This window comes from Pongo abelii, chromosome 20 (genome assembly GCF_028885655.2).
Source record: "Pongo abelii isolate AG06213 chromosome 20, NHGRI_mPonAbe1-v2.0_pri, whole genome shotgun sequence".
NCBI classification, from domain to species: domain Eukaryota; kingdom Metazoa; phylum Chordata; class Mammalia; order Primates; family Hominidae; genus Pongo; species Pongo abelii.
Window position 1 is genome coordinate 10,285,851 of NC_072005.2, and position 24,901 is coordinate 10,310,751.

At 53.3% G+C, this 24,901-nt stretch overlaps 2 protein-coding genes and 1 long non-coding RNA gene across 4 annotated transcripts in view; 2 read left to right on the forward strand and 1 right to left on the reverse strand.

The window, feature by feature from the left end:
* Positions 1–8,137, forward strand: MRPL4 (mitochondrial ribosomal protein L4). Its single transcript, XM_002828648.5, has 9 exons — positions 1–412; positions 500–566; positions 654–804; positions 2,705–2,756; positions 4,811–4,928; positions 6,331–6,437; positions 6,522–6,631; positions 6,718–6,794; positions 7,709–8,137. Exons 1-9 carry the CDS (start codon positions 356–358, stop codon positions 7,903–7,905), a joined length of 936 nt encoding a protein of 311 aa, XP_002828694.1. The 5' UTR covers positions 1–355; the 3' UTR covers positions 7,906–8,137.
* Positions 5,422–18,433, reverse strand: LOC129051873 (uncharacterized). Of its 2 annotated transcripts, XR_008516393.1 has the most exons (6): positions 17,987–18,433; positions 15,862–15,979; positions 15,160–15,262; positions 9,341–9,468; positions 8,304–8,522; positions 5,422–5,812 (listed from the first exon to the last, which is right to left on the reverse strand). It is a non-coding gene; the product is annotated as an uncharacterized LOC129051873 (long non-coding RNA). The 2 variants fall into 2 exon arrangements; XR_010138418.1 differs by lacking the exons at positions 9,341–9,468; positions 15,862–15,979; positions 17,987–18,433 and having other exon boundaries at positions 15,160–15,419.
* Positions 18,131–24,901, forward strand: part of ICAM1 (intercellular adhesion molecule 1) — a 16,951-nt gene continuing 10,180 nt past the window's right edge. Inside the window, exons 1-2 of the mRNA XM_002828652.6 lie at positions 18,131–19,706; positions 23,254–23,517. Coding sequence (XP_002828698.5) covers positions 19,640–19,706; positions 23,254–23,517 — 331 coding nt within the window. The 5' untranslated portion in view covers positions 18,131–19,639. The remainder of the gene's footprint in view (positions 19,707–23,253; positions 23,518–24,901) is intronic.

Genomic DNA, 24,901 nt, shown 5'->3' on the forward strand with positions numbered 1-24,901 from the left:
TTGGCTGAACTGGGCCAGAGAGGTCTCATTGGCTAAATTCCTGCACCGGCTCGTCGGAGGCGGGACCCAAAGTAGGCTAGGCCTACGGAAGTTGGGGCTTCTTGCTGTGAGGTCGCGTTCCCCAGTGTTGCGGAGGGTCCTTGAGGCAGGAGTGAAAATTGGGTCTGGGGATTAGTCCTGGGGTGGAGGTCTGGGCACGCCGGGTCGGACCCCCTCCATCTTCGGTTTTGCACACCCCACTTTCCAGCGCGGAGTCGCGGCGGGTCGGGCGGCGTCGCGTGCGTAACGTCATCCATCGGCGCCTCGCGAGGCTCCAGTGGCCTTGACCTCCCGCGGCGTGGGAGGCTGCGCGGCGATGCTGCAGTTGGTCCGGGCCGGGGCGCGGGCCTGGCTTCGGCCTACGGGCTGCCAGGTGAGGCCCAGGGGCTGTAGGCGTGGTCAAAGGATGAAATTTGGGGGTGTCCCGGGGTCGTCTCTCACTTTCGCCCACCCCTTGCAGGGCCTGAGTTCGCTGGCGGAAGAGGCAGCGCGTCCGACCGAGAACCCGGAGCAGGTGGCGAACGAGGGTAAGGCAATCGGGGTGGCTCCAGGAAGGGCGGCGACAGAGAGGTCTGACCCTTGACCCTAACCCCTGACCCCCGCAATCGCTCCAGGTCTCCCGGAGCCCGTGCTGCGCAAAGTCGAGCTCCCGGTACCCGCTCATCGACGCCCAGTGCAGGCCTGGGTCGAGTCCCTGCGGGGCTTCGAGCAGGAGCGCGTGGGCCTGGCCGACCTGCACCCCGATGTTTTCGCCATCGCGCCCAGGTGAGCGAGGGCTGTAATGGTAAACTGAGTGGCAGAGGGATGAAGAGCGGGATTTCAGGAGTCAGGATGACTTTGGGCTTGTACTCTTGGGAAAGTGCTGAATTTCTACAGCCTCTGTTTCTCCACCTGTCAAAGGGGAACGATGACAGTTTCCCCTGCTGTAGCGCTGTGTGAGATTGAAGCCTGAGAGGTGACATCATCTAAGGGTTAGGGAGACAGAATTCTGGAGCCCGACTGATTAGGTTCAAATCCTGCCTTTCCCTCTTGTCCCTCATTGTCCCTATTTTGTCAGCGGTCGGGAGGTTGCTGTGATGAGTAAATGACTTAATTCTGGCACATAATAAGTTCTGTAGAAATGTTGATAACCTTTGTTAACTGGTTTTTGCAAATAAGAGCACTAAAGAGACTAAACCATTCCTAGGTGCCTGGAAGAGGCTGTTTGCATTTTAGTTACCCTGCTGTTCATAACATCTCTAAGAAAATGTAGGGGCCACTCTGGGCGCGGTGGCTCACGCCTGTAATCCCAGCACTTTGGGAAGCCAAGGCGGGCGGATCACGAGGTCAGGAGATCGAGCCCATCCTGGCTAATATGGTGAAACCCCGTCTCTACTAAAAATACAAAAAAAATTAGCTGGGCGTGGTGGCGGGCACCTGTAGTCCCAGCTACTCGGGAGGCTGAGGCAGGAGAATGGTGTGAACCCGGGAGGCGGAGCTTGCAGTGAGCCGAGATCGTGCCACTGCACTGCATCCTGGGCAACACTCCGTCTCAAAAAAAAAAAAAAAGAAAGAAAAGAAAATGTAGGGGCCACGTACTGTGGCTTACATCTGTAATCCCAGCACATTGGGAGGCCGAGGCGGGTGGATCACTTGAAGCCAGGAGTTGGAGATCAGCCTGGCCAACATAGTGAAACCCCCATCTCTACTAAAAATACAAAAATTAGCTGGACGTCGTAGTGCAAGCCTGTAGTCCCAGCTACTCAGGAGGCTGAGGCATGAGACTCGCTTGCACCCGGGGTGGAGGTTGCAGTGAGCCGTGATTATACCACTGCACTACAGCCTGGGTGACAGAGACAGACTCCATCTCAAAAAAAAAAAAAAAAAAAAAAAAAACAGGTGAAACTGATTTCAATAGTGTATTTAACCTGTATTTAAAACTATGTCGAAATCCCACTGTAGCATGGGGCACTGGCCATGTTTCAGATGTTGAGTATGTGACTGTGTGGAATGGTATAGAACTAGAGAGGCAAACCAGTCCCTGAAGAAGGTGGCAATAAGTGAAGTGTAATAGCAGGAAAAAAGTAATGGTAGGAAAAACAAGGAAGAAGGGGTGGCTTTTTTTTTTTTTTTTTGAGACGAAGTTTCGCTCTTGTCGCCCAGGCTGGAGTGCAATGGCACGCTCTCAGCTCACTTCAACCTCCGCCTCCTGGGTTCTAGTAATTCTCATGCCTCAGCCTCCCGAGTAGCCGGAATGACAGACATGTACCACCATGCCCAGCTAATCTTTGTATATTTTGGAGAGACATCGCTTTGCCATGTTGCCCAGGCTGGTCTTACTCCTGGCCTCAAGTGATCCACCTGCCTTGGCCTCCCAAAGTGCCAGAATTCCAGGCATGAGCCACTGCATCTGGTCAGGGTGGTTCTTTCTTTAGGAGGTACCTCAGCAGTTATTGGAGCTGACACCTGTAGGCTGAGAAGGAACCATCCAGGAGAAGAGTGTTTCAGGCAGAGGGAACAGCAAGTGCCAAGGCCCTGAGGCAGGATTTCAAGATGGGGTCAGTGAGGGGCAGAGGCAAATCGAACAGGGCCCTGGAGGCAGAAGGGAGAATCCTGGGTTTTCCTATAGTGGGGTGGGAGCATTTGAAGCAGAGTTGGGCTTCTCATGTATCCTTCCTCCCCGCAGGCTGGACATCCTGCACCAGGTTGCCATGTGGCAGAAGAACTTCAAGAGAATTGTGAGTGCCTAAATGGAGCAAGGTGGCAGGAAAGAGCTTCCTGGGGAGGTTGGGGATAGGACCCAGAGGAAGCCCATTGCTGGGTTTTCTCTGGACTGCTTGGCTGGGGCCTCATCTGTCTCCTGAACCATTCACCGATGGGTCCATTTTTAGTTCTCTTTTTTTGTTGTTTTTGAGATGGAGATGGAGTCTCACTCTGTCACCCAGGCTGGAGTGCAGTGGCGTGATCTTGGTTCACTGCAACCTCCGCTTCCTGGGTTCAAGCGATTCTCCTGCCTCTGCTTCCTGAGTAGCTGGGATTACAGGTGTGCACCACCATGCAGGCTAATTTTTGTATTTTTAGTAGAGACGGAGTTTCACCATGTTGGCCAGGCTGGTCTCAAACTCCTGACCTCAAGGAACCTACCTGCCTTGGCCTCCCAAAGTGCTGGGATTACAGGCGTGAGCCACCGTGCCCAGCTCATTTTTAGTTGTTTTCTGATCACTCACTGATGTGGTCATTGTGGTGGGTGAGAGGATATAGCAGGGACCACAAGGACAAAACAGGCAAGGTCGGGCTGGGTGCAAGTGGCTCAGGCCTGTAATCCCAGCACTGGAGGCTGAGGTGGGTGGGTTGCTTGGGGCCAGGAAAGACCAGCCTGGGAAACAGCAAGACCCAGTCTCTACCCCTTCCCCCACAACTCCCAAAAAAAGATAGGCAAAGTCCCTATTCTAATGAAGGTCAGTGTCGTGGGAGAAGTGAAGGTGAGTCAGATGGTCATACGTAATGTGTAATTATGAGCATGTCCCAGAAAATGGGACTTTCAACCTTGGGTCTACTGTAGAAGCTAACCAGATCAAGGAGGCAGTGGGGCTAGGGTGGAGATAACAGGAATGGTGTGTGCAAAGGCCCCGGGGCAGGGACCACAAGGAACCGAGTGTTGCCATAGAGGCCAGTGGGAGCAGTGGGGAGGAGTCTGGGTTTTATGCCAAGAACGTTGAAGAATCCATTACCAGTTGGGGTCTTATCCATCCACCCCAGAGGTCCGGCCATTCCTCTCCCTGCTCACACCTTCCCTGGCTCCACATCACCCTAGGAATAAAGTCATCAGTCTGCTATTCCGAGTTCTTCCTGATTTCCTTGCCCTGCTCCTCTTTCCTGATTCTCCCTGTCTGCGTCATTTCCCATGGCCCGCCCTCCTTGCAGCTACAACCACATTAAAATTGTTCAAAAAATAGGCCGGCACAGTGGCTCACACCTGTAATCTCAGCACTTTGGGAGGCCAAGGCAGGTGGATCACCTGAGGCCAGGAGTTCCAGACCAGCCTAGTCAACGTGGCAAAACCCCATCTCTACTGAAAATACAAAAAATTAGCTGGGCCCAGGTGCGGTGGCTCACGCCTGTAATCCCAGTACTTTGGGAGGCCGAGGCGGGCGGATCACGAGGTCAGGAGGTCGAGACCAGCCTGACCAATATGGTGAAACCCCATCTCTACTAAAAATGCAAATATTAGTTGGGCGTGGTAGCGGGCGCCTATAGTCCCAGCTACTCTGGAGGCTGAGACGGGAGAATTGCTTGAACCCGGGAGGCGGAGTTTGCAGTGAGCTGAGATCGTGCCACTCCAACGTGGGCAACAGAGCGAGACTCCATCTCAAAAAAAAAATTAGCCGGGCATGGTGACGGGCACCCGTAATCTCAGCTACTAGGGAGGCTGAGGCAGGAGAATCACTTGAATCTAGGAATCAGAGGTTGCAGTGAGCCAAGGTCACACCACTTGCACTCCACAGCCTGGGTGATAGAGTGAGACTGTCTCAAAAAAAAAATCAATAGTTCAGAAAATACCCAGCACCCCCTGCGTGCCCGGCAGCAGGGCCCCTGCCTTTGTGAGGCTGGCATGGGGCAGGAGCTCTGACTTCTTTACCCTCCCCCTCGCTCCCCAAGTGCTCTGTGCTTGGCCAGAGAGAGCCCCTCATTATGGTGCCTCCTGCCTGACTTCCCCATGGCAGGACTGATCTGCCCGGCTCCCTGACATCTGCCTCGTGGACCTGACCTCCTCCTCACTTTGTGCCTCCAGAGCTATGCCAAGACCAAGACGAGGGCCGAGGTGCGGGGCGGTGGCCGGAAGCCTTGGCCACAGAAGGGCACGGGGCGGGCCCGGCATGGCAGCATCCGCTCTCCACTCTGGCGAGGAGGTAACGGGACAGGGTGGAAGGGGCGGGGAGGGGTGGGAGGGCCAGAGAAGGGCCTGGGTGTTTACTCACACACAGCTGCGCACATCTGGCGTGGTATTGTGTCAGCCCTGTTCCCTCCACCTCATGGGACCACCTGGGCTGGTGACATCGGAACTGAGGCCCTTGGACCTCACTACCCATATAAGGGGACAGAGATCTGGGAGCCATCCACTCTCTCTCACATGCCCTGTCCCTTCAACCTGTGGCCACAGCCCCTCTTGACCCCCACCTCCTGTCACCCTCTCCTGACGCACACTTCCCACAGCACCCAGAGAGCTCTTCTAAATCGTGGAACCTGAACTCCTGACCTCGGCCTTTGCGTGGAACCTGAACTCCTGATCTTGTCATTGTGGACTCTGGTGGCTGCACACCTTTCCCCCTCATCCCCTCCTTTCCCTCTCTGACCAGGCAGAGATGACTCTTTTTTTTTTTTTGGTTGTAGTTGTTGGTTTGTTTTTAACTTTTTATTTTCTTGAATGTTAACAAGATGACTCAGGGTGGTGCCAGCCACCCCGTCACCTGTTTACCTGGCCAGCTCTCCTCACCTTTCAGGGTTCTGGGCCACACCTCCTCCAGGAAGCCCCCCTTGATCTCCTTTCCTTCCACATCCCCCGGGGCTACCCTGATTTCTTCTACAGCTGAGCCTCTTTTCTGCCCTGCCGGAATGTGAATGGCATGAGGGCAGGGACCATGTCTGTTGTCTTCTCTGCTGCATTTCCAAGGCCCAGGCGAGGGCGGACATCAACACGTGGTGCTTGCAGGGGTCTCCCCGATTGTTGTTGCTCCCAGATCATACTGCTTGCTCCACCGGAGCGTGTGCCTGATGCCTTCCTCTTCCGCTCGACCTGAAAGTTCGAACCTCCTGATAATTTCAGTATTAACAGCTGTGCTTGAGTTAAGTTCACACTCTAGCCACTCTACGGAATCCACACCATAACTCATGGTGTCCTATGAGGCGGGAACTGTCCGATCTCAAAGTGGTTTGGTTTTTTTATTGTTTGCTTTTGAGACAAGATATCGCTCTGTTGCCCAGGCTGTAGTGCAGTGGCGCAATCATAGCTCACTGCAGCCTTGAGCTCCTGGGCTCAAGTAATCCTCCGTCCTCAGCCTCCCAAAGTGCTGGTGTGAGCCACCTTCGCCAGCCCTGTCTCAGAGTGTGACAGCTGGGAAAACTGAAGCCCAGTGAAGCAAAGTCACTGGTCCCATGTCGTCCCTGATCCAGCCTCTCCTGAGGCCCCACCCTCTCTGCCTTGTTCCTGGCAGCGCCCCCTCTCTCATCACTCCATGCCAGCCACTGCAGCAGATTGCTGACCTCCAGGCTCTGCAGTGGCCCCTACCTGCTCACACGCTTCTGTCCCTGCAGGAGGTGTTGCCCATGGCCCCCGGGGCCCCACAAGTTACTACTACATGCTGCCCATGAAGGTGCGGGCCCTGGGCCTCAAAATGGCACTGACCGTCAAGCTGGCCCAGGTACAGCCATGGGGGGACCCAGACAGCTGCTAGAGGTGGGGCTGCTCTGGACCCAGGGTTCAAACCATCCTTTCCTTCCACCAGGACGACCTGCACATCATGGACTCCCTAGAGCTGCCCACTGGAGACCCACAGTACCTGACAGAGCTGGCGCACTACCGCCGCTGGGGGGACTCCGTGCTCCTCGTGGACTTGTGAGGGCACAGGGCAGAGCAGGGGCAGGGGGCCCTGAGCTCCGTACTCTGAGGGTTCAACCCCCGCTCCCTGGCCTCTCTTACAGAACACACGAGGAGATGCCACAGAGCATCGTGGAGGCCACCTCTAGGCTCAAGACCTTCAACTTGATCCCGGCTGTTGGTGAGCAAAGGGCCCAGGCCCCTAGAGTGTGCACGTGCAGGCTCCGCTGTTAGAATCACAGCGGTTCAAATCCAGCATCTGGTCGCTGAGTGGCCTTAGGCAGTGACCATGCTTCTGGACCCAACCCTCAGCTTGCCCAAAGCAATAATCTTTCCTAAAGAAGTGCTTGGCCGGGGATGGTGGCTCACGCTTGTGATCCCAGTACTTTGGGAGGCCAAGGCAGTCTGGGCAATATAGTGAGGCTCCCATCTGTACTAAAAATAAAAAAGTCAGGCGTGGCGATGTGCACCTGTAGTCCCAGCTACTCAGGGGGCTGAGCCAGGCGGATAGCTTGAGCTCAGGGGGCCGAGACTGCAGTGAGTCATGATCGCACCACTGCACCCATACCTGGGGAGAGAGCGAGACTCTTGTCTCAAAAAAAAAAAAAAAAAAAAAAAGCTCCAAGGTCACCTCTGTCACAGCCACAGTCTGTTCCTTCCACAGCCACAAGATGGCGACATGAGCCTAAGTCAAGTCCTGTCCCTCAACCCACGCCCCTCACTGGCTTCCCCACCTCTCTCAGGATGAAAGCCCAAGTCCTCAGGGTGGCACGTCAGGCCCTGCACGACCTGCCCCATCACCTCCCTGCCCTCCCATCATTTGCCCTGGGTCTCCCCCACCGGAATGGGAGCCAGGAGTCCCAGCCAGGCACAGGACTGAGCCTGGCTCGGTCAGCAGGTGATGAGCTAGGAGCAGCTCCTTGGCCAGAGGCTTACAGGCAACAAGCGGCCAGGCAGGGTCTGGCCCCGGGCTGCTGGGCTCGCAAAGTCACACTAGACCACAGTGAGGGTCTCTGTAAGCACAAAGGGACTCCAGTGTGGGTGGGGTGAGGAGAGAGGCCGCCCCGGCCTGACCGTCCCCCACCCCGTCCCCAGGTCTAAATGTGCACAGCATGCTCAAGCACCAGACGCTGGTCCTGACGCTGCCCACCGTCGCCTTCCTGGAGGACAAGCTGCTCTGGCAGGACTCGCGTTACAGACCCCTCTACCCCTTCAGCCTGCCCTACAGCGACTTCCCCCGACCCCCACCCCATGCTACCCAGGGCCCGGCGGCCACCCCGTACCACTCTTGATGTGAAGCACCTCTTCTGAGCCAGGCCGAGCCCCTGGCCGACTTGGGAGCCTCAGGCCCACGCCCACCCTTCGAGGAAGGTGTCACCTGGACCCCTTCATTCGAGGGAGGAAGCTGAGGCCACAGGGAGTGGCCATTGCCATTGGGAAGGGGCGACTCCACGGAGAACCCAGACGGGCTTCTGCATCCATTCTCTCTTTTTGTTTTTAAAATAAATTGTATTTTTGAATCAAGGAGGAGAAAGATAACTTCTCAGTGTCATTTTTAATAATTACATTGGGCACGTTGGGCTCCTTCCCAGGTTCTGGGCACTGCTGGGGATCCGCCGTCTCAAGAGGCTCACAGTCTGGTTTAGGGGAACCCCAGGGCTGTTTGTGGAAATTACAAGAATTCACTTACCTGGTGAGTCAGACTCCAGGAGCTCACAGGTGCGTGGGCGCCAGCACTTCCTAGGAGCTGACTCCTGTCACATCCCTCTCCTGAGCACTGCTGCCAGCCATTCTCACCCCTGAGAGGGTTTGCAGTCCTGTCTGCGACAGTACTTCATGCAGCCTGAGAGTGTGTGCTTTATTGTATAAGTAGGTGTCATGTGTACACCTGAGTTTTCAGAGTGACTTCCTGTAAGCACAGTCAGAAAAGTAAATGTCTCTCTGTAAGTGAGCAGATAAGCACATGTTTAAAAACACCAGCTGGGCGTGGTGACTCGCACCTGTAACCCTAGCACTTTGGGAGGTCAAGATGGGAGGATCGCTTGAGCCCAGAGCTTCCAGACCAGCCTGGGCAACATGGTGAAACCCCATCTCTGCAAAAAAAAAATAAAAATTAAGTGGGCGTGGTGGCGTCCACCTGTGGTCCCAGCTACTTGGGAGGCTGGGGTGGGAGGATCACCTGAGCTCAGGAAGCAGAGGTTGCAGTGAGCTGATATTGAGCCACCACACTCCAGCCTGGGTGACAGAGCAAGACACTGTCTTAAAAAAAACCCCAGTATCCCAATTGTTGAGTTTGCTGAGGTTGTTTGCCAGCCAAGTTAATTTTTCTTAACAGCCATAACAGACTATAATATAGACAATATGATCGATTTATTTAAAGTCAGCCAGCTGGGTGCGGTGGCCCACGCCTATAATCCCAGAACTTTGGGAGGCTGAGTTAGGTGGGTCACCGGAAGTCAGGAGTTCGAGACTAGCCTGGCCAAGCCAGGAGTGGTGGCGGGCACCTGTAATCCCAGCTACTTGGGAAGCTGAGGTGGGAGAATCGCTTGAACCCAGGAGGCAGAGGTTGCAGTGAGCCAAGATAGCGCCACTGCGCTCCAGCCTGGGCGACAGAGCAAGACTCCATCTTAAATAAATAAATAAATAAATAAATAAATAAAGTCAATCAGGACTGCCTTCTGCCTGTGTGGGCCTGGCCAGGCTAAGCAGCCACACAACCCTCCCTACCTGCTGGGCCACCCCTGGCTGAAAACCTCTCTGGAATGCCTCTCTTGAGATTGCCTTCAGAGATGGCAACACGTTCTCCAAACACCCTCAGTGGACATAGACTTTGATCCTTGAAGCAGCAGATTTGACTAAGTAAAAAAGAAAAAGCTATTAAAACCAGTTGGCTGGACGCGGTGGCTCAGGCCTGTAATCCCAGCACTTTGGGAGGCCGAGGCGGGCGGATCACGAGGTCAGGAGATCAAGACCACCCTGGCTAACACGGTGAAACCCCATCTCCACTAAAAATATAAAAAATTAGCCGGGCATGGTGGTGGGGGCCTGTAGTCCCAGCTACTCAGGAGACTGAGGCAGGAGAATGGCGTGAACTCGGGAGATGGAACTTGCAGTGAGCCGAGATCATGCCACTGCACTCCAGCCTGGCGACAGAGCTAGACTGTCTCAAAAAAAAAAAAAAAAAAAAAAACAGAGGCATGCCAAAGCTCAGCAGAAAATGCCGCCTCACCACTGTTCCTCTTGCCAGTCTTGTGGGGGCACCAAGGCCTAGAGTAACACCCAGCTGTTGGCCTGACAGTGCCTGGCCCAGCCTGGAAAGTTGCAGCCAGGAGTATAAATGTGGTTCAGTCTGCATCATACCTGTCGGGAAACATGGTGAGACCAACTGCTGCCCAGACAGATTTTCAAAAGAAATGGGTCAGAACGTATTCCCCCACACCGGAATCCCTCAGCCAGATTGAGGATAAAAACAGGCATCAGAAAAAAATGATACAGACGGGCCTGGTGGCTCATGCCTGTAATCCCAGCACTTTGGGAGGCTGAGGCGGGAAGATCGCTTGAGCACAGGAGTTTGAGACCAGCCTGGGCAACATAGTGAGACCCTATCTCTACTAAAAATAGAATTAGCCAGGCATGGTGGTGTGCCTGTGGTCCCAGCTACTCTGGAGGCTGAGGTTGGAGGATCACTTGAGCCCTGTGGGTGGAGGCTGCAGTAAGCTGAGATCACCCCACTGCAGTCCAGCCTGGGCAACAGATCAAGACCCTGTCTCAAAAAAAAAAAAAGAAAAGAAAAGAAGAAAAATATGATACACTGACTAGAATATGCTTTAAAATAATTGGCATAGCTGGGCATGGTGGCATGTACCTGCAGTCTCACCTACTTGGAAGGCTGTGGCCAGGAGTTTGAGACCAGCCTGGGCAACCACAGCAAGACCTCATCTCTATAAAAAATACGCCGGGAGCAGTGGCTCACGCCTGTAATCCCAGCACTTTGGGAGGCCAAGGCAGGCGGATCACTAGAGGACAGGAGTTCAAGACCAGCCTGGCCAACATGGTGAAACCCCGTCTCCACTAAAAATACAAACATTGGCGGGATGTGGTGGGGGGATGCCTATAATCCCAGCTACTTGGGAGGCTGAGGCAGGAGAATCGCTCGAACCTGGGAGGCAGAGGTTGCAGTGAGCTGAGGTCACGCCACTGCCCTCAAACCTGGGTGACAGAGCAAGACTGGGTCTTGAAAAAAGAAATAATGAATGAATGAATGAATAAATTCATTAATTAAATAGGTGGGGTATATGAGTTTGTTAGGGCTGCCGTAGGAGTGCCACAAACTGCAGGGGTTGGGGGGGTTAGTCAACAGAAATTTATTCTGTCCTGTTTCTGGAGGCTGGAAGTCCAAGATGAAGAACAGGGTTAGCTCCTTCTAAGGGAAAGTCTTTTCCAGATCCCTCTCCTAGTGTCTGGCGGTTTGCTTTGCTGACAATCTTTGACATTCCTTGGCTTGTAGCCACACTGCTTCAGTCTCCACCTTCATCTTTACATGATGTTGTTCCTGTGGGTATGTGCCTGTTTCTGTGTCTAACTTTCTCCTTTTTATTTTTTTCTTTTTTCTTTGTCTTTTTTTTTAGACGGAGTCGCGCTCTGTTGCCCAGGCTGGAGTGTAGTGGCTTGATCTCTGCTCACTGCAACTTCTGCCTCCTGGGTTCAAGCGACTCTCCCGCCTCAGCCTCCCGAGTAGCTGGGATTACAGGCGCCCACCACCATGCCTGGCTAATTTTTGTGTTTTTAGTAGAGACGGGGTTTCGCCATATTGGCCAGGCTGGTGACCTCAGGTGATCCACCCGCTTTGGCCTCCCAAAGTACTGGGATTACAAGCGTGAGCCACCGAACCTGGCCTATTTTTTCATTTATTTTCAGACGGAGTTCTGCTCTTCTTGCCCAGACTAGAGTGCAATGGCGCAATCTCAGCTAATCTCAACCTCCGCCTCCCGGGTTCAGGTGATTCTCCTGCCTCAGCCTCCCAAGTAGCTGGGATTACAAGCATGCGCCACAATACCTGGCTAATTTTGTATTGTTAGCAGAGACGGGGTTTCACCATGTTGGTCAGGCTGGTCTCAAACTCCCAACCTCAGGTGATCCACCCACCTCAGCCTCCCAAGGTGCTGAGATAACAGACACGAACCACCAAGCCTGGCCCTCTCCTTCTTATTTTTAAAATCTTTTTTGTGGACGGGAGCAGTGGCTCACGCCTGTAATCCCAGCACTTTGGGAGGCCGAGGCAGGTAGATCACAAGGGCAGGAGTTCAAGACCAGCCTGGCCAATATGGTGAAGCCCCATCTCTACTAAAAATATAAAAATTAGCCAGGCATGGCTGGGCACGGTGGCTCACGCCTATAATCTCAGCACTTTGGGAGGCTGAGGCGGGCAGATCACGAGGTCAGGAGATCGAAACCCTCCTGGCTAATACGGTGAAACCCCGTCTCTACTAAAAATACAAAAAAAAAATTAACCAGGCGTGGTGGCGGGAGCCTGTAGTCCCAGCTACTTGGGAGGCTGAGGCAGGAGAATGGCATGAACCCGGGAGGCAGAGCTTGCAGTGAGCTGAGATCATGCCACTGCACTCCAGCCTGGGTGACAGAGTGAGACTCCGTCTCAAAAAAAAAAAAAAAAAAAAAAAACATTAGCCAGGTGTGGTGTCAGAAGCCTGTAGTCGCAACTACTTGGGAGGCTGAGGCAGGAGAATCACTTGAACCCAGGAGGCGGTGGTTGTAGTGAGCCAAGATGGCGCCACGGCACATCTAAAAAAAAAAGCTTTTTGTTTTTGTTTTTTGCAAAACTACTGAAATAAATACAATGAGATATTTATTTACAAATGAGAACGAATTAATAATGAGCCATAGGCTGGGTGCGGTGGCTCATGCCTGTAATCCCAGCATTCTGGGGGGCCAAGGCAGGTGGAACACTTGAGGTCAAGAGTTCAAGACCAGCCTGACCAACATAGTGAAACCCCCATCTCTACTAAAAATACAAAAGAATTAGCCGGGTGTGGTGCTGCATTCCTGTAATCTCAGCTGTGGGAGGCTGAGGCAGGAGAATCGCTTAAACCCTGGAGGTGGAGGTTGCAGTGAGGCGATATCATACCACTTGCACTCCAGCCTGGGGGACAGAGCAAGACTCCATCTCTAAATAAATAAATAAGGAGCTGTATTTCAAAATTTGGAAAAGGTGACACTGAGAGTACTGAATACACAGCTTTTTTTGTTTTGTTTTGTTTTTGTTTTTTGAGACAGAGTCTCGCCCTGTCGCCCAGGCTGGAGTGCAGTGGTGCAATCTCGGCTCACTGCAATCTCTGCCTCCCGGTTCAAGCAAATCTCCTGCCTCAGCCTCCCGAGTAGCTGGGATTACAGGCGCGCGTCCCCATGTCCAGCTAATTTTTGTATTTTTAGTAGAGATGGGGTTTCACCATGTTGGTCAGGCTGATCTCAAACTCCTGACCTCACGATCTGCCTGCCTCCACCTCCCAAAGTGCTGGGATTACAGGCGTGAGCCACCGAGCCCGGCCCCAAAAAATATTTATTAAAACTATGTTAATGCTGGCCAGGCACGGTGGCCCACACCTGTAATCCCAGCACTTTGGGAGGCCGAGGTGGGTGGATCACGCGGTCAGGAGATTAAGACCATCCTGGCTAACACGTGAAACCCTGTCTCTGGCCGGGCGCGGTAGCTCACGCCTGTAATCCCAGCACTTTGGGAGGCCGAGGCGGGTGGCGGGTGGATCACAAGGTCAGGAAATCGAGACCATCCTGGCTAACACGGTGAAACTTCGTCTCTACTAAAAATACACAAAAATTAGCCGGGTGTGGTGGTGGGCACCTGTAGTCCCAGCTACTCAGGAGGCTGAGACAGGAGAATGGCGTGAACCCGGGAGGCAGAGCTTGCAGTGAGCGGAGATCGCACCACTGCACTCCAGCCTGGGCGACAGAGACTCCGTCTCAAAAAAAAAAAAAAAAAAAAAAAAGAAATCCCGTCTCTGCTAAAAAATACAAAAAATTAGCTGGGCGTGGTGGTGGGTGCCTGTAGTCCCAGCTACTCAGGAGGCTGAGGCAGGAGAATGGCAAGAACCGGGGAGGCAGAGGTTGTAGTGAGCTGAGATCGGGCCATTGCACTCCGGCCTGGGCGACAGAGCGAGACTCCGTCTCGCAAAAACAAAAAAAAAAACAAAAAAAAAACAAACTGTGTTAATGCTTAACTACACAAAAATGATTATGAGATAAATATGCATTTATTTACAGAACTGCATGTTGGTCAGTCCAATCCCTGCAGAGGGAATTCCCAGCATGACCTCATTCATTTGTGAAGACAGAGCAGTCCTTGTGTTTTACTTTTTTAAGACGGATCTCGCTCTGTTGCCCAGACTGGAGTGCAGTGGCATGATCTCAGCCCTCTGCCACCTCCACCTTCCGGGTTCAAGAGATTCTCATGCCTCAGCCTCCTGAGTAGCTGAGATTACAGGCTTGTGCCTCCATGCCCAGCTAATTTTTGTATTTTTACTAAAGATGAGGTTTCACCAGTTTGGGCAGGCCAGTCTCAAACTCCTGACCTCAAGTGATCCACCCACCTCGGCCTCCCGAAGTGCTGGGATGACAGGTGCCTGGTCAGCAACTGTTGTTTAGACATACACATTTTATCTGCTTGTCCAGCATGGTCAGCCCTCCACTTTTTAAATTTTATTTATATTTTTGAGACAGAGTCTCACTCTGTTGCCCAGGTTGGAGTCCAGTGGCGTGATTTTGGCTCACTGCAACCTCTACTTCCCAGGTTCGAGCAATTCTCCTGCCTCAGCTTCCCAAGTAGCTGGGATTACAGGCGGGCGTCCCCACACCTGGCTAATTTTTGTATTTTTACTAGAGACAGGGTTTCACCATGTTGGCCAGGCTGGTCTCGAACTCCTGACCTCAGGTGATTCTCCTGCCTTGGCTTCCCAAAGTGCTGGGATTACAGGTGTGAGCCACTGCACACGGCCTTAAATTTATTTATTTATTTATTTATTTATTTATTTATTTATTTATTTATCTATTTTGAGATGGAGTCTCGCTCTGTCACCCAGGCTGGAGTGCAGTGGCATGGTCTCAGCTCACTGCACTCCGCCTCCTGGGTCCACGCCATTCTCCTGCCTCAGCCTCCCGAGTAGCTGGGACTACAGGCGCCTGCCACCACGCCCGGCTAATTTTTGTATTTTTAGTAGAGACGGGGTTTCACTTTGTTAGCCAGGATGGTCTCGATCTCCTGACCTTGTGATCCGCCTGCCTCGGCCTCCCAAAGTGCTGGGATTACTTATTTTGTTTTTTGTAGAAACAGGCTCTCACTGTGTTGCCCAGGCTGGTCTTGAACTCCTGACCTCAAGTGATCTTCCCACCTCGGTCTCTCAAAGGGCTGGGATTACAGGGGTGAGCCACTGCACCCCACCTTCCCTCTACTTTTTGATGGTTTCCTTCTGCTATGAATGTGTGTGTGCAGTTGTCTGCTTCTTAGAAGAGATATTTACCTTCCTCATCCATCAGCCATTGGAGGAGGACTGGGACCACTCAGATTATCAATCTGACCCATTCTTCCGGCAGGGTTTCCCGGTGGCTCTTCCATCACCATAACTGGAATCAGAAGAGTTTCCGTAGCCCTTTTTTTCTTTCCCCACATCTTTGCTGAAGCAGAGTTTTGAAAAACAAAACCACAAACTAAGCTATTCCCCAGAAGAAATCCGTAATCAAAGATAAGCTCTGCCGGGCACAGTGGCTCACGCTTTTTGGAGGCCAAGGCGGGCGGATCACCTGAGGTCAGGAGTTCTAGACCTGCCAGGGCAACATGGTAAAACCTCATCTCTACTAAAAATACAAAAATTATCTAGATGTGGTGGTGGGTACCTGTAATCTCAGCTACCTGGGAGGCTGAGGCAAGAGAATTGCTTGAATCTGGGAAATGGAGGTTGCAGTGAGCCGAGATTGCACCACTGCACTCCAGCCTGGGCGACAGAGTGAGACTACATCACAAAAATTTACACAAATAAAATAAAAAGTAAAATAAAAATACAAAAGTTGGCCGGGTGCGTTTGGTCACGCCTGTAATCCCAGCACTTTGGGAGGCTGAGGAAGGCAGAAAATGAGGTCAAAAGATGGAGACCATCCTGGCTAACACGGTGAAACCCTGTCTCTACTAAAAACAAAAAAAATTAGCTGTGTGTGGTGACACGCACCTGTAGTCCCAGCTACTTGGGAGGCTGAGGCAGGAGAATCACTTGAACCTGGGAGGTGGAGGTTGCAGTGAGACAAGATTGCACCACTGCACTCCAGCCTGGGCCACAGAGACTCCGTCTTGAAAAGAAAAAGAAAAATACAAAAGTTAGCCAGGCGTGTTGGTGGGCACCTGTAATCCCAGCTACTCGGGAGGCTGAAGCAAAAGAATTTGTTGAACCTAGGAAATGGAGGTTGCAGTGAGCCGAGATCACACCTCTGTACTCCAGCCTGGGCAACAGAGCGAGACTTTGTCTCAAAAAAAAAAAAAAAAAAAAAACTAAATAGGCCAGGAGCAGTGGCTCATGCCTGTAATCCCAGCCCTTTGGGAGACGAAGGCAGGTGGATCACTTGAGGTCAGGAGTTTGAGACCAGGCTGGCCAACATGGTGTAACCCCGTCTCTACTAAAAACACAAAAATTAGCTGGGTCTGGTGGCAGCATATGTCTGTAATCCCAGCTACTTGGGAGGCTGAGGCAGGAGAATCACTTAAACCTGGGAGGCAGCGGTTGCAGTGAGCCGAGATCATGCCACTGCACTCTAGCCAGGGTGACAGAGCAAGACTCCGTCTCAAAAAAATAAAAAAGAAATTCAGCAAGTGATGAGTTATGGAATTCGAATATTAAGGCGAGTGACAAGGAACGCCCAGGATGTGGCCCAGGATGGAGTAGGGGGGACACTCATTTAGGAGAAAGCTCAGGCCACAAGACAGGAGGAGCCAGCCTTGTTGTGAATGAAGGGAAGAGCATTCCAGGCTGAGGGAACTGCAAGGCGGTTGCATGGGACACTATGGGATGGCTTCTGCCCTTGGTGGGAAGCCTCTGGTCTGAGGCCATTCTTTGGCCTGCCTGACTGCCTGGCACCTCAGAGGAAGCCCTGCCCTTCCTGGAGACAGAAGCAAAGGTCTGGGAAATATCTGCTTCCCTTTTCCTTGAGAAAACACTTAAGGGAGCGGAGGACTGGGAGGTGCCGTCTCCCTCTGCCAGCCTGCCCCCTAGCATGGCCATCCCACTCCCATCTCAGAACGTGGCCCTCCATCCTCCAAAAGGCTCGGACGCTGATCAAGGAGTCATCCCCCTTGTCCCAGCACCTCCAGTTGGCCCAGCCTCCAAAACGGATGTCAAATTCAGCCCTTTCTCCAAGGACACTGCCCAGTCCAGGCCCCATTATCATTCATCTGGACTAGAACAGTTACCTCCTCTCCCACCTCCTGGCTGCAGCTCTTGAAGCCTCAATTGGGCCCCTGTGAACTCTTGAGTCAGGGCAAGGTCCTTCCTCTGCTCAGAACCCTCCATAGCTCCCACCTCGCTGGGCATAAAAACCAAAGTCCTGGCCAGGCACGGTGGCTCACATCTGTTATCCCAGCACTTTGGGAGGCCAAGGTGGGCGGATCACCAGAGGTCAGGAGTTAGAGACCAACATGGTGAAACCCCGTCTCTACTAAAAATATAAAAATTAGCTAGGCGTGGTGACGCACCCCTGTAGTACCAGCTACTCGGTAGGCTGAGGTGGGAGAATCGCTTGAATCTGGGAGGCAGAGGTCGCAGTGAGCTGAGATCACACCACTGCGCTCCAGCCTGGGTGACAGAACGAGACTCGGGTTCAGAAACAAAGTCCTCCCCAGGTGACAGGCACTTGCACCTATCTGCCCTGTCATCTCCCTGCCCGCTCCTTTCCTCCAATCTCTCCTTTGCTAAGCCTGCTCCAGCCACTGGTCTCCTGGCTCTTCCTTTTTCTTTTTCTTTCTTTTTTTTTTTTTTTTTTTTTTTTTTGAGTCTCACTCTCACCCAGGCTGGAGTGCAGTGCCTCGATCTTGGCTCACTGCAACCTCCACCTGCCGGGTTCAAGAGATTCTCCTGCATCAGCCTCCCAAGTAGGTGGAATTACAGGTGTGCACCACCACACCCGACTAATTTTTGTATTTTATATAGAGATGGGGGTCTCCCTATGTTGCCCAGGCTGGTCTTGAACTCCTGGGCTCAAGTGATCCTCCCATCTCGGCCTCCCAAAATGCTGGGATTACAGGTGGGAGCCACCGCTCCCAGCTGGATTTTTGTCTGACTCTGTTCATTCCTGTGTCCCCAGTACCTGGAAGGATGCCAAGCACACAGTAGGCGCTTAATAAACATTGAGCCACATGTTGAGAAAAGAACGGCGCCATTGTGGCTGCAAGTGGGACCTGGGCCGCGCGGGGGAGCTCGCGCACCTCGGGCCGGGGCAAGAGCTCCGTGGAACCCGCCCGAGGAAGAACCCGTGGCGCAGGATTTTCCCAGGCCTTCTGAGGACCAGGGGCGTCCCCCGTCCCACCCTGTGACTTCGCTCAGGCCGTTCCGGGGCGGGAATTCAGAACCCCTCAGCCCCCCAAGAAAAAAATATCCCCGTGGAAATTCCTTGGGAATGACCGAGGCGGGGGAAATATGCGTCTCTGGATGGCCAGTGACTCGCAGCCCCCTTCCCCGATAGGAAGGGCCTGCGCGTTCGGGGACCCTTCGCTTCCCCTTCTGCTGCGCGACCTCCCTGGCCCCTCGGAGATCTCCATGGCGACGCCGCGCGCGCCCCACAACAGGAAAGCCTTAGGCGGCGCGGCTTGGCGTTCGGAGACTGAAGAGTACCCAGCCTCGACGTGGTGGATATCGAGTCTTGGGGTCACACGCACAGGCGGTGGCCAAGCAAACACCCGCTCATACTTAGTGCACGCGCCTGGGTTCGAGTTGCCGGAGCCTCGCGCGTAGGGCAGGGGTTCGAGCGCCCCTTCCCCTGCCTCGCCTCGGCGCCTGGGGGCTGCTGCCTCAGTTTCCCAGCGACAGGCAGGGATTTCGAGCGTCCCCCTCCCCTCCCTCGTCAAGATCCAAGCTAGCTGCCTCAGTTTCCCCGCGGAGCCTGGGACGCCAGCGGAGGGGCTCGGCGCGTAGGGATCATGCAGCTTCCTTCCTTTTTCTGGGAGCTGTAAGGACGCCCCCGCGGCCAAGGCCGAAAGGGGAAGCGAGGAGGCCGCAGGGGTGAGTGCCCTCGGGTGTAGAGACAGGACGCCGATTTCCCCGGACGTGGTGTGACCGCGCATCGTCACTGCCACGGTTAGCGGTCGCCGGGAGGTGCCTGGCTCTGCTCCGGCCGCTTCTCGAGAAATGCCTGTGTCAGCTAGGTGTGGACGTGACCTAGCGGGAGGGGCACCCTTCAGTGGAGGGAGCCCGGGGAGGATTCCTGGGCCCCCACCCAGGCAAGGGGCTCATCCACTCGATTAAAGAGGCCTGCGTGAGCTAGAGAGGGAGGACTTGAGTTCGGATCCCTTCGCAGCCTGGAGTCTCAGTTTACCGCTTTGTGAAATGGACACAATAACAGTCTCCACTCTCCGGGGAAGTTGGCAGTATTTAATAGTACTTAATAAACCGCTTAGCGCGGTGTAGACCGTGATTCAGGCTTAGCGTGGCCGGGAACGAGAGGCGTGGGGGCCGGGAGCAGCACCCGGGGTCATCGCCCTGCCACGGCCGCCCGATTGCTTTAGCTTGGAAATTCCGGAGCTGGAGCGGCCAGCGAGGGAGGATGACCCTACTCGGCCCGGGCACCCTCTCAGTCCGGAAATACTGCAGCATTTGTTCCGGAGGGGAAGGCGCGAGGTTTCCGGGAAAGCAGCACCGCCCCTTGGCCCCCAGGTGGCTAGCGCTATAAAGGACCACGCGCCCCACTGCGTCCCAGTCGACGCTGAGCTCCTCTGCTACTCAGAGCTGCAACCTCAGCCTCGCTATGGCTCCCAGCGGCCCCCGGCCCGCACTCCTCGCACTCCTGGTCCTGCTCGGGGCTCTGTTCCTAGGTGAGTCAGGGTTGGGGATTGCCGTCGGGCCAGCTCCCCGAAGCCCCGGGAGGACCGGCTCCCAGGTTCAGTCATGCATGCTTAGGTAGCTGTTTATGGGAAGGCGGGGCTAGAGACAGAGATTGAAAGGCAACAGCCAGTAGGTTCGAATCCAGACCCTGCATCACCTCCACGTGTGGCCTCGGGCTATAGATTGCAGCTTTAAAAAAGGGTAGGGGGTTGGAGATGGCGGGGAGGGGCGGGCCTCGTTTTCTTACCCAGGCAGGTCTTGAACTCCTGGGGTCTAGCCTTACCTCCTGCCTCAGCCTTCCGAGTAGCTGGAATGAGACGTGTGAGCCACCGCCTTGCTTGGCTAGATTAGGTCTCTTAAACTTCAGTTTCTCAGCTGTAAAACGGGAAACGTTATAGCGGCCACCTGGCAGGGTATCTTGGCCCAGCACCGCACCTGGCCCCAGGACTCGATCATGATGGTTTAGGAACTTGGCTCTGCGCCAACCCAACAAGGCTTAAGGGACCCCCACCCCCCTCAAGATGTATATTCTCTTCCTCATCCTCTCTGCCCCTGGGGAAGTCCAGGGCTGCTTCTACTCAGGGGAATTCCAGAGCTGACTTATCCGTGGCCCAAAGCTGAGAAGTGGGACGCCCCAGCACACCCTCCCCCAGCTCCAGCCCAGCTAGGGAAGAGGGAAGGGGTCAGAGGGTCTTTCATGGTGGTGTAAGTTTGGGGAACCAGGAGGGTGGGAGATTGACAGCTTGGTTAACAGCTCAACAAAACCTCAGATCCAGGCCAGCATGGTGGTTCATGCCAGTAATCCCAACACTTTAGGAGACCCAGGCGGGCGAATCACTTAAGGTCAGGAGTTTGAGACCAGCCTGGCCAACATGGCAAAAGCCCATCTCTACTAAAAATACAAAAATTAGCTGGCATGGTGGCGGGCGCCTGTGATCCCAGCTACTTGGGAGGCTGAGGCAGGAAAATCCCTTAAGCCCACGAGACGGAGGTTGCAGTGAACTAAGATTGTGCCACTGCACTCCAGCCTGGGAGACATAGCGAGATTCTGTCTCAAAAAACAAAGCGTTCTGATCCGGACTCAGACCCAGATCGCACTGCTTTCTAGCTGAGTAACCATTTCCCTCTATGAAATGGGAATGGTCCCAGAATCTCCCTTGGAAAATGTTTGGAGCCAGTGTCCTCACACCCCCATCCATGATAGAACAAATCTGAGACAGGAATCTTTGTGTGGGGCAGTGCTGGGCTCAGACATTTTTTCCCACCTTCGGAGGCAGCAGAATCTGAGGGACCTGATCCAAATAAGCCCCTTCTTTCTTTCTTTCTTTCTTTCTTTTTTTTTTTTTTTTGAGAACTCACTCTGTCGCCCAGGCTGGAGTGCAGTGGCGTGATCTCGGCTCACTGCAACCTCTGCCTCCCAGGTTCAAGCGATTCTTCTGCCTCAGCCTCCCTGAGTAGCTGGGACTACAGGCATGTGCCATCACGCCCGGCTAATCACTGTGTTAGCCAGGATGGTCTCGATCTCCTGACCTCATGATCCGCCCACCCCAGCCTCCCAAAGTGCTGGGATTACATGCGTGAGCCACAGTGCCCACCCCGTAAGCCCCTTCTTTCTTACCTGCACTTACCTGCAAGGTAGCCAGTTGCTACCCATCCTGTGGTGAGTTACTTGTATTAGCAAGGGATGGGGTGGCTATACTCACCCACCTTACAGATGGGGAAATTGAGGCCCAAAGAGGGGGAAACTACGTGTCTCAGGGAGTGAGGAGCCAGTCTGATTCCTGGAGGGCTGACTCTCTCCACCTGACTTCTTGGGAGGGAGGAGGGCATCAACTTCACATTAAAATCTGGTTGGACACAGTGGCTCACACCTGTAATCCTGGCATTTTGGGAGGCTTAGGTGGGAGGATCACTTGAGGCCAGGAGTTTGAGACCAGCCTTAGCAACATAGTGAGACCCCATCTCTACAAAAATGGTTTTCAGGGCCAGGCACAGTGGCTCACACCTATAATCCCAGCACTTTGGGAGGCTGAGGCAGGCGGATCACCTGAGGTCAGGAGTTTGAGACCAGCCTGACCAACATGGAGAAACCCCGTCTCTACTAAAAATACAAAATTACCTGGGCATGGTGGCACATGCCTGTAATCCCAGCTACTCGGGAGGCTGAGGCAGAAGAATCGTTTGAACCTGGGAGGCGGAGGTTGCGGTGAGCTGAGATCGTGCCATTGCACTCCGGCCTGGGCAACAAGAGCTAAACTCCGTCTCAAAAAAAAAGTGTTTTTCAAATATTAGCCGGGTATGGTGGTGTCCTGTAGTCCCAGCTACTTGGGAGGCTGAGATGGGGGGATCACTTGAGTCCAGGAGTTCAAGGTTACAGTGAGCTATGATTGTACCACTCTATTCCAGCCTGGGTGACAGAGGGAGGCCTGTTAAAAAAAAAAAAAAAAAAAAGTGATGGCTAAAATCTTTCCATGGCCCCCTATTGCCCTCAGGATAAAGAACACATGTGGCCAGGCACGGTGGCTCACGCCTGTAATCCAGCACTTTGGGAGGCTGAGGCGGGTGGATCACTTGAGGCCAGGAGTTTGAGAGCAGCCTGGCCAATGTGGCGAAACCCCGTCTCTATTAAAAATACAAAAATTAGCCGGGCGTGATGGTGCTTGCCTGTAGTCCCAGATACTCTGGAGGCTGAGGCAGGAGAGTCGCTTGAACCCAGGAGGCGGAGGTTGCAGTGAGCTGAGATCACGCCACTGCACTCCAGTCTGAGTGACAAAGCGAGACTCCGTCTCAAAAAAAAAAAAAAAATAAAAGAACACATCTTTAGCATGGCCTTCAGTGCTCACGGGATCTTCCTGAATTAATCTCCCCCTCTTCATCCTTGCTCACTCAGCTCCAGCCACCCTGCCCCGGGACATCTGTACTTGCCTGGAACTTATTTCCCTTTTCTCCGGACAGCCAGCCCTTTCTCGTCATTTAGATCTCTGCTGAAACATTACCCTGTCACCAAACCACTGTCTATTCTATCATCCTGTTTTGTTTTTGTCAAAGCTCATATTAACATCAGTTATTAATTATCTTGTTTGCTCATAATTTTTTTTTTTTTTGGAGACAGAGTCTCGTTCTGTTGCTCAGGCTGGAGTACATTGGCACCATCTTGGTTCACTGTAACCTCCACCTCCTGGGTTCAAGTGATTCTTGTGCCTCAGCCTCCCAAATAGCTAGGACTACAGGCACGTCCCACTATGCCCGGCTAATTTTTGTACTTTTAGTGGAGACGGGGTTTTGTCATGTTGGCCAGGCTGATCTCAAACTCCTGACCTCAAGTGATCTGCCCGCCTTGGCCTTCCAAAGTGCTGGGATTACAGGCGTGAGCCACCGCGCCCGGCCTGCTCATGAATTTTCTCTTTAACTTCCATATCAAAGGCAAAGTATTGTCTTGTTAAGGCTGTGCCTCCAGCACCCAGCACAGGCTGGGTGCACATTCCCATGATGAACCTGATTTGTAATGCCTGTCGCTTCTTCCCTCGTTTCTTCTAGGACCTGGCAATGCCCACACATCTGTGTCCTCCGCCAACGTCTTCCTGCCCCGGGGAGGCTCCGTGCTAGTGAATTGCAGCACCTCCTGTGACCAGCCCACCTTGTTGGGCATAGAGACCCCGTTGCCTAAAAAGGAGTTGCTCCCGGGTGGGAACAACTGGAAGATGTATGAACTGAGCAATGTGCAAGAAGATAGCCAACCAATGTGCTATTCAAACTGCCCTGATGGGCAGTCAGCAGCTAAAACCTTCCTCACCGTGTACTGTGAGTAACTGAGCCCGGAGGGCTGGACTAGGCAGACTGGGTGGGAGAGACGTACAGGGGCACCTGCAGTGGCCTGGGGGAATCTTTGCCACTTGCTGATAGGGTCAAGGAGGGGTTCCTTGAAGGGCAGGTGGGGACATCCTTGGAAAGTCCCTTTGTGAATTTCTTTGCGTACAATTAAAGTATCTACAGGCTGGGCGCGGTGGCTCATGCCTGTAATCCCAGCACTCTGAGAGGCCGAGGCTGGCGGATCACCTGAGATCAGAAGTTTAAGACCAGGAGTTTAAGTTTTGCCAACATGGCGAAACCCTGTCTCTACTAAAAATACAAAAATCAGCTGGGCGTGGTGGCATGCACCTGTAATCCCAGCTACTCGGAAGGCTGAGGCAGGAGAATTGCTTGAACCTGAGACGCAGAGATTGTGAGCCACGATTGCGCCAGTGCACTCCAGTCTGGATAACAGAGAAAGATTCCATCTCAAGAAAAAAAAAAAAAGGTATCAACAGGAATTCAGCACATTTGAGCGTTCGAGAATGCCATCTCTCTATGCCTCACTATTTGAACACATAACAAGGTCCTGCTTCAGACACTTCAATAAAAGATGCAAATTAAGCCAAGTGTGGTGGCTTGTACCTATAGTCCCAACTACTCCAGAGGCTGAGGCAGAAGGATGGTTTGAGCCCAGGAGTTTGAGACCAGCCTGGGCAACAGAGCGAGACCCTGTTTCTTTTTTTTTTTTTTTTTTTTTGAGACGGAGTCTCTGTCACCCAGGCTGGAGTGCAGTGGTGTGATCTTGGCTCACTGCAAGCTCTGCCTCCCGGGTTCATGCCATTCTCCTGCCTCAGCCTCCCGAGTAGCTGGGACTACAGGTGCCTGCCACCACACCCGGCTAATTTTTTTGTATTTTTAGTAGAGACGGGGTTTCACCGTGTTAGCCAGGATGGTCTCAATCTCCTGACCTGATGATCCGCCCGCCTCGGCCTCCCAAAGTGCTGGGATTACAGGCGTGAGCCACCGTGCCCATCCAAGACCCTGTTTCTACCAGGAAAAAAAAAAAAGTAAATAATTTAGCTGGGCATCGTGGTGTGCACCTGTAATCCCAGCTGCTCCTGAGGCTGTGATGGGAGGATTGCTTTAATCCAGGGGTTCGAATCCTAGGAGTTCGAATCCATCCTAGGCAACATAGCAAAACCCCATTTTTATTTAAAAAAAAAAAAAAAAAAAGATACGAGTTAAAACTAGCCCTGGGATGGCATTTTTCACATATTGGCAACAAACAAAAGAATTGATAATAGCTGTGCTGCCAAGGCTATCGGAACATAGGCGGTCCTAGGACAGTGCTGTTGGGAGCGTAAATAAGCCCAACCCTGTGGCGGGAAATTGG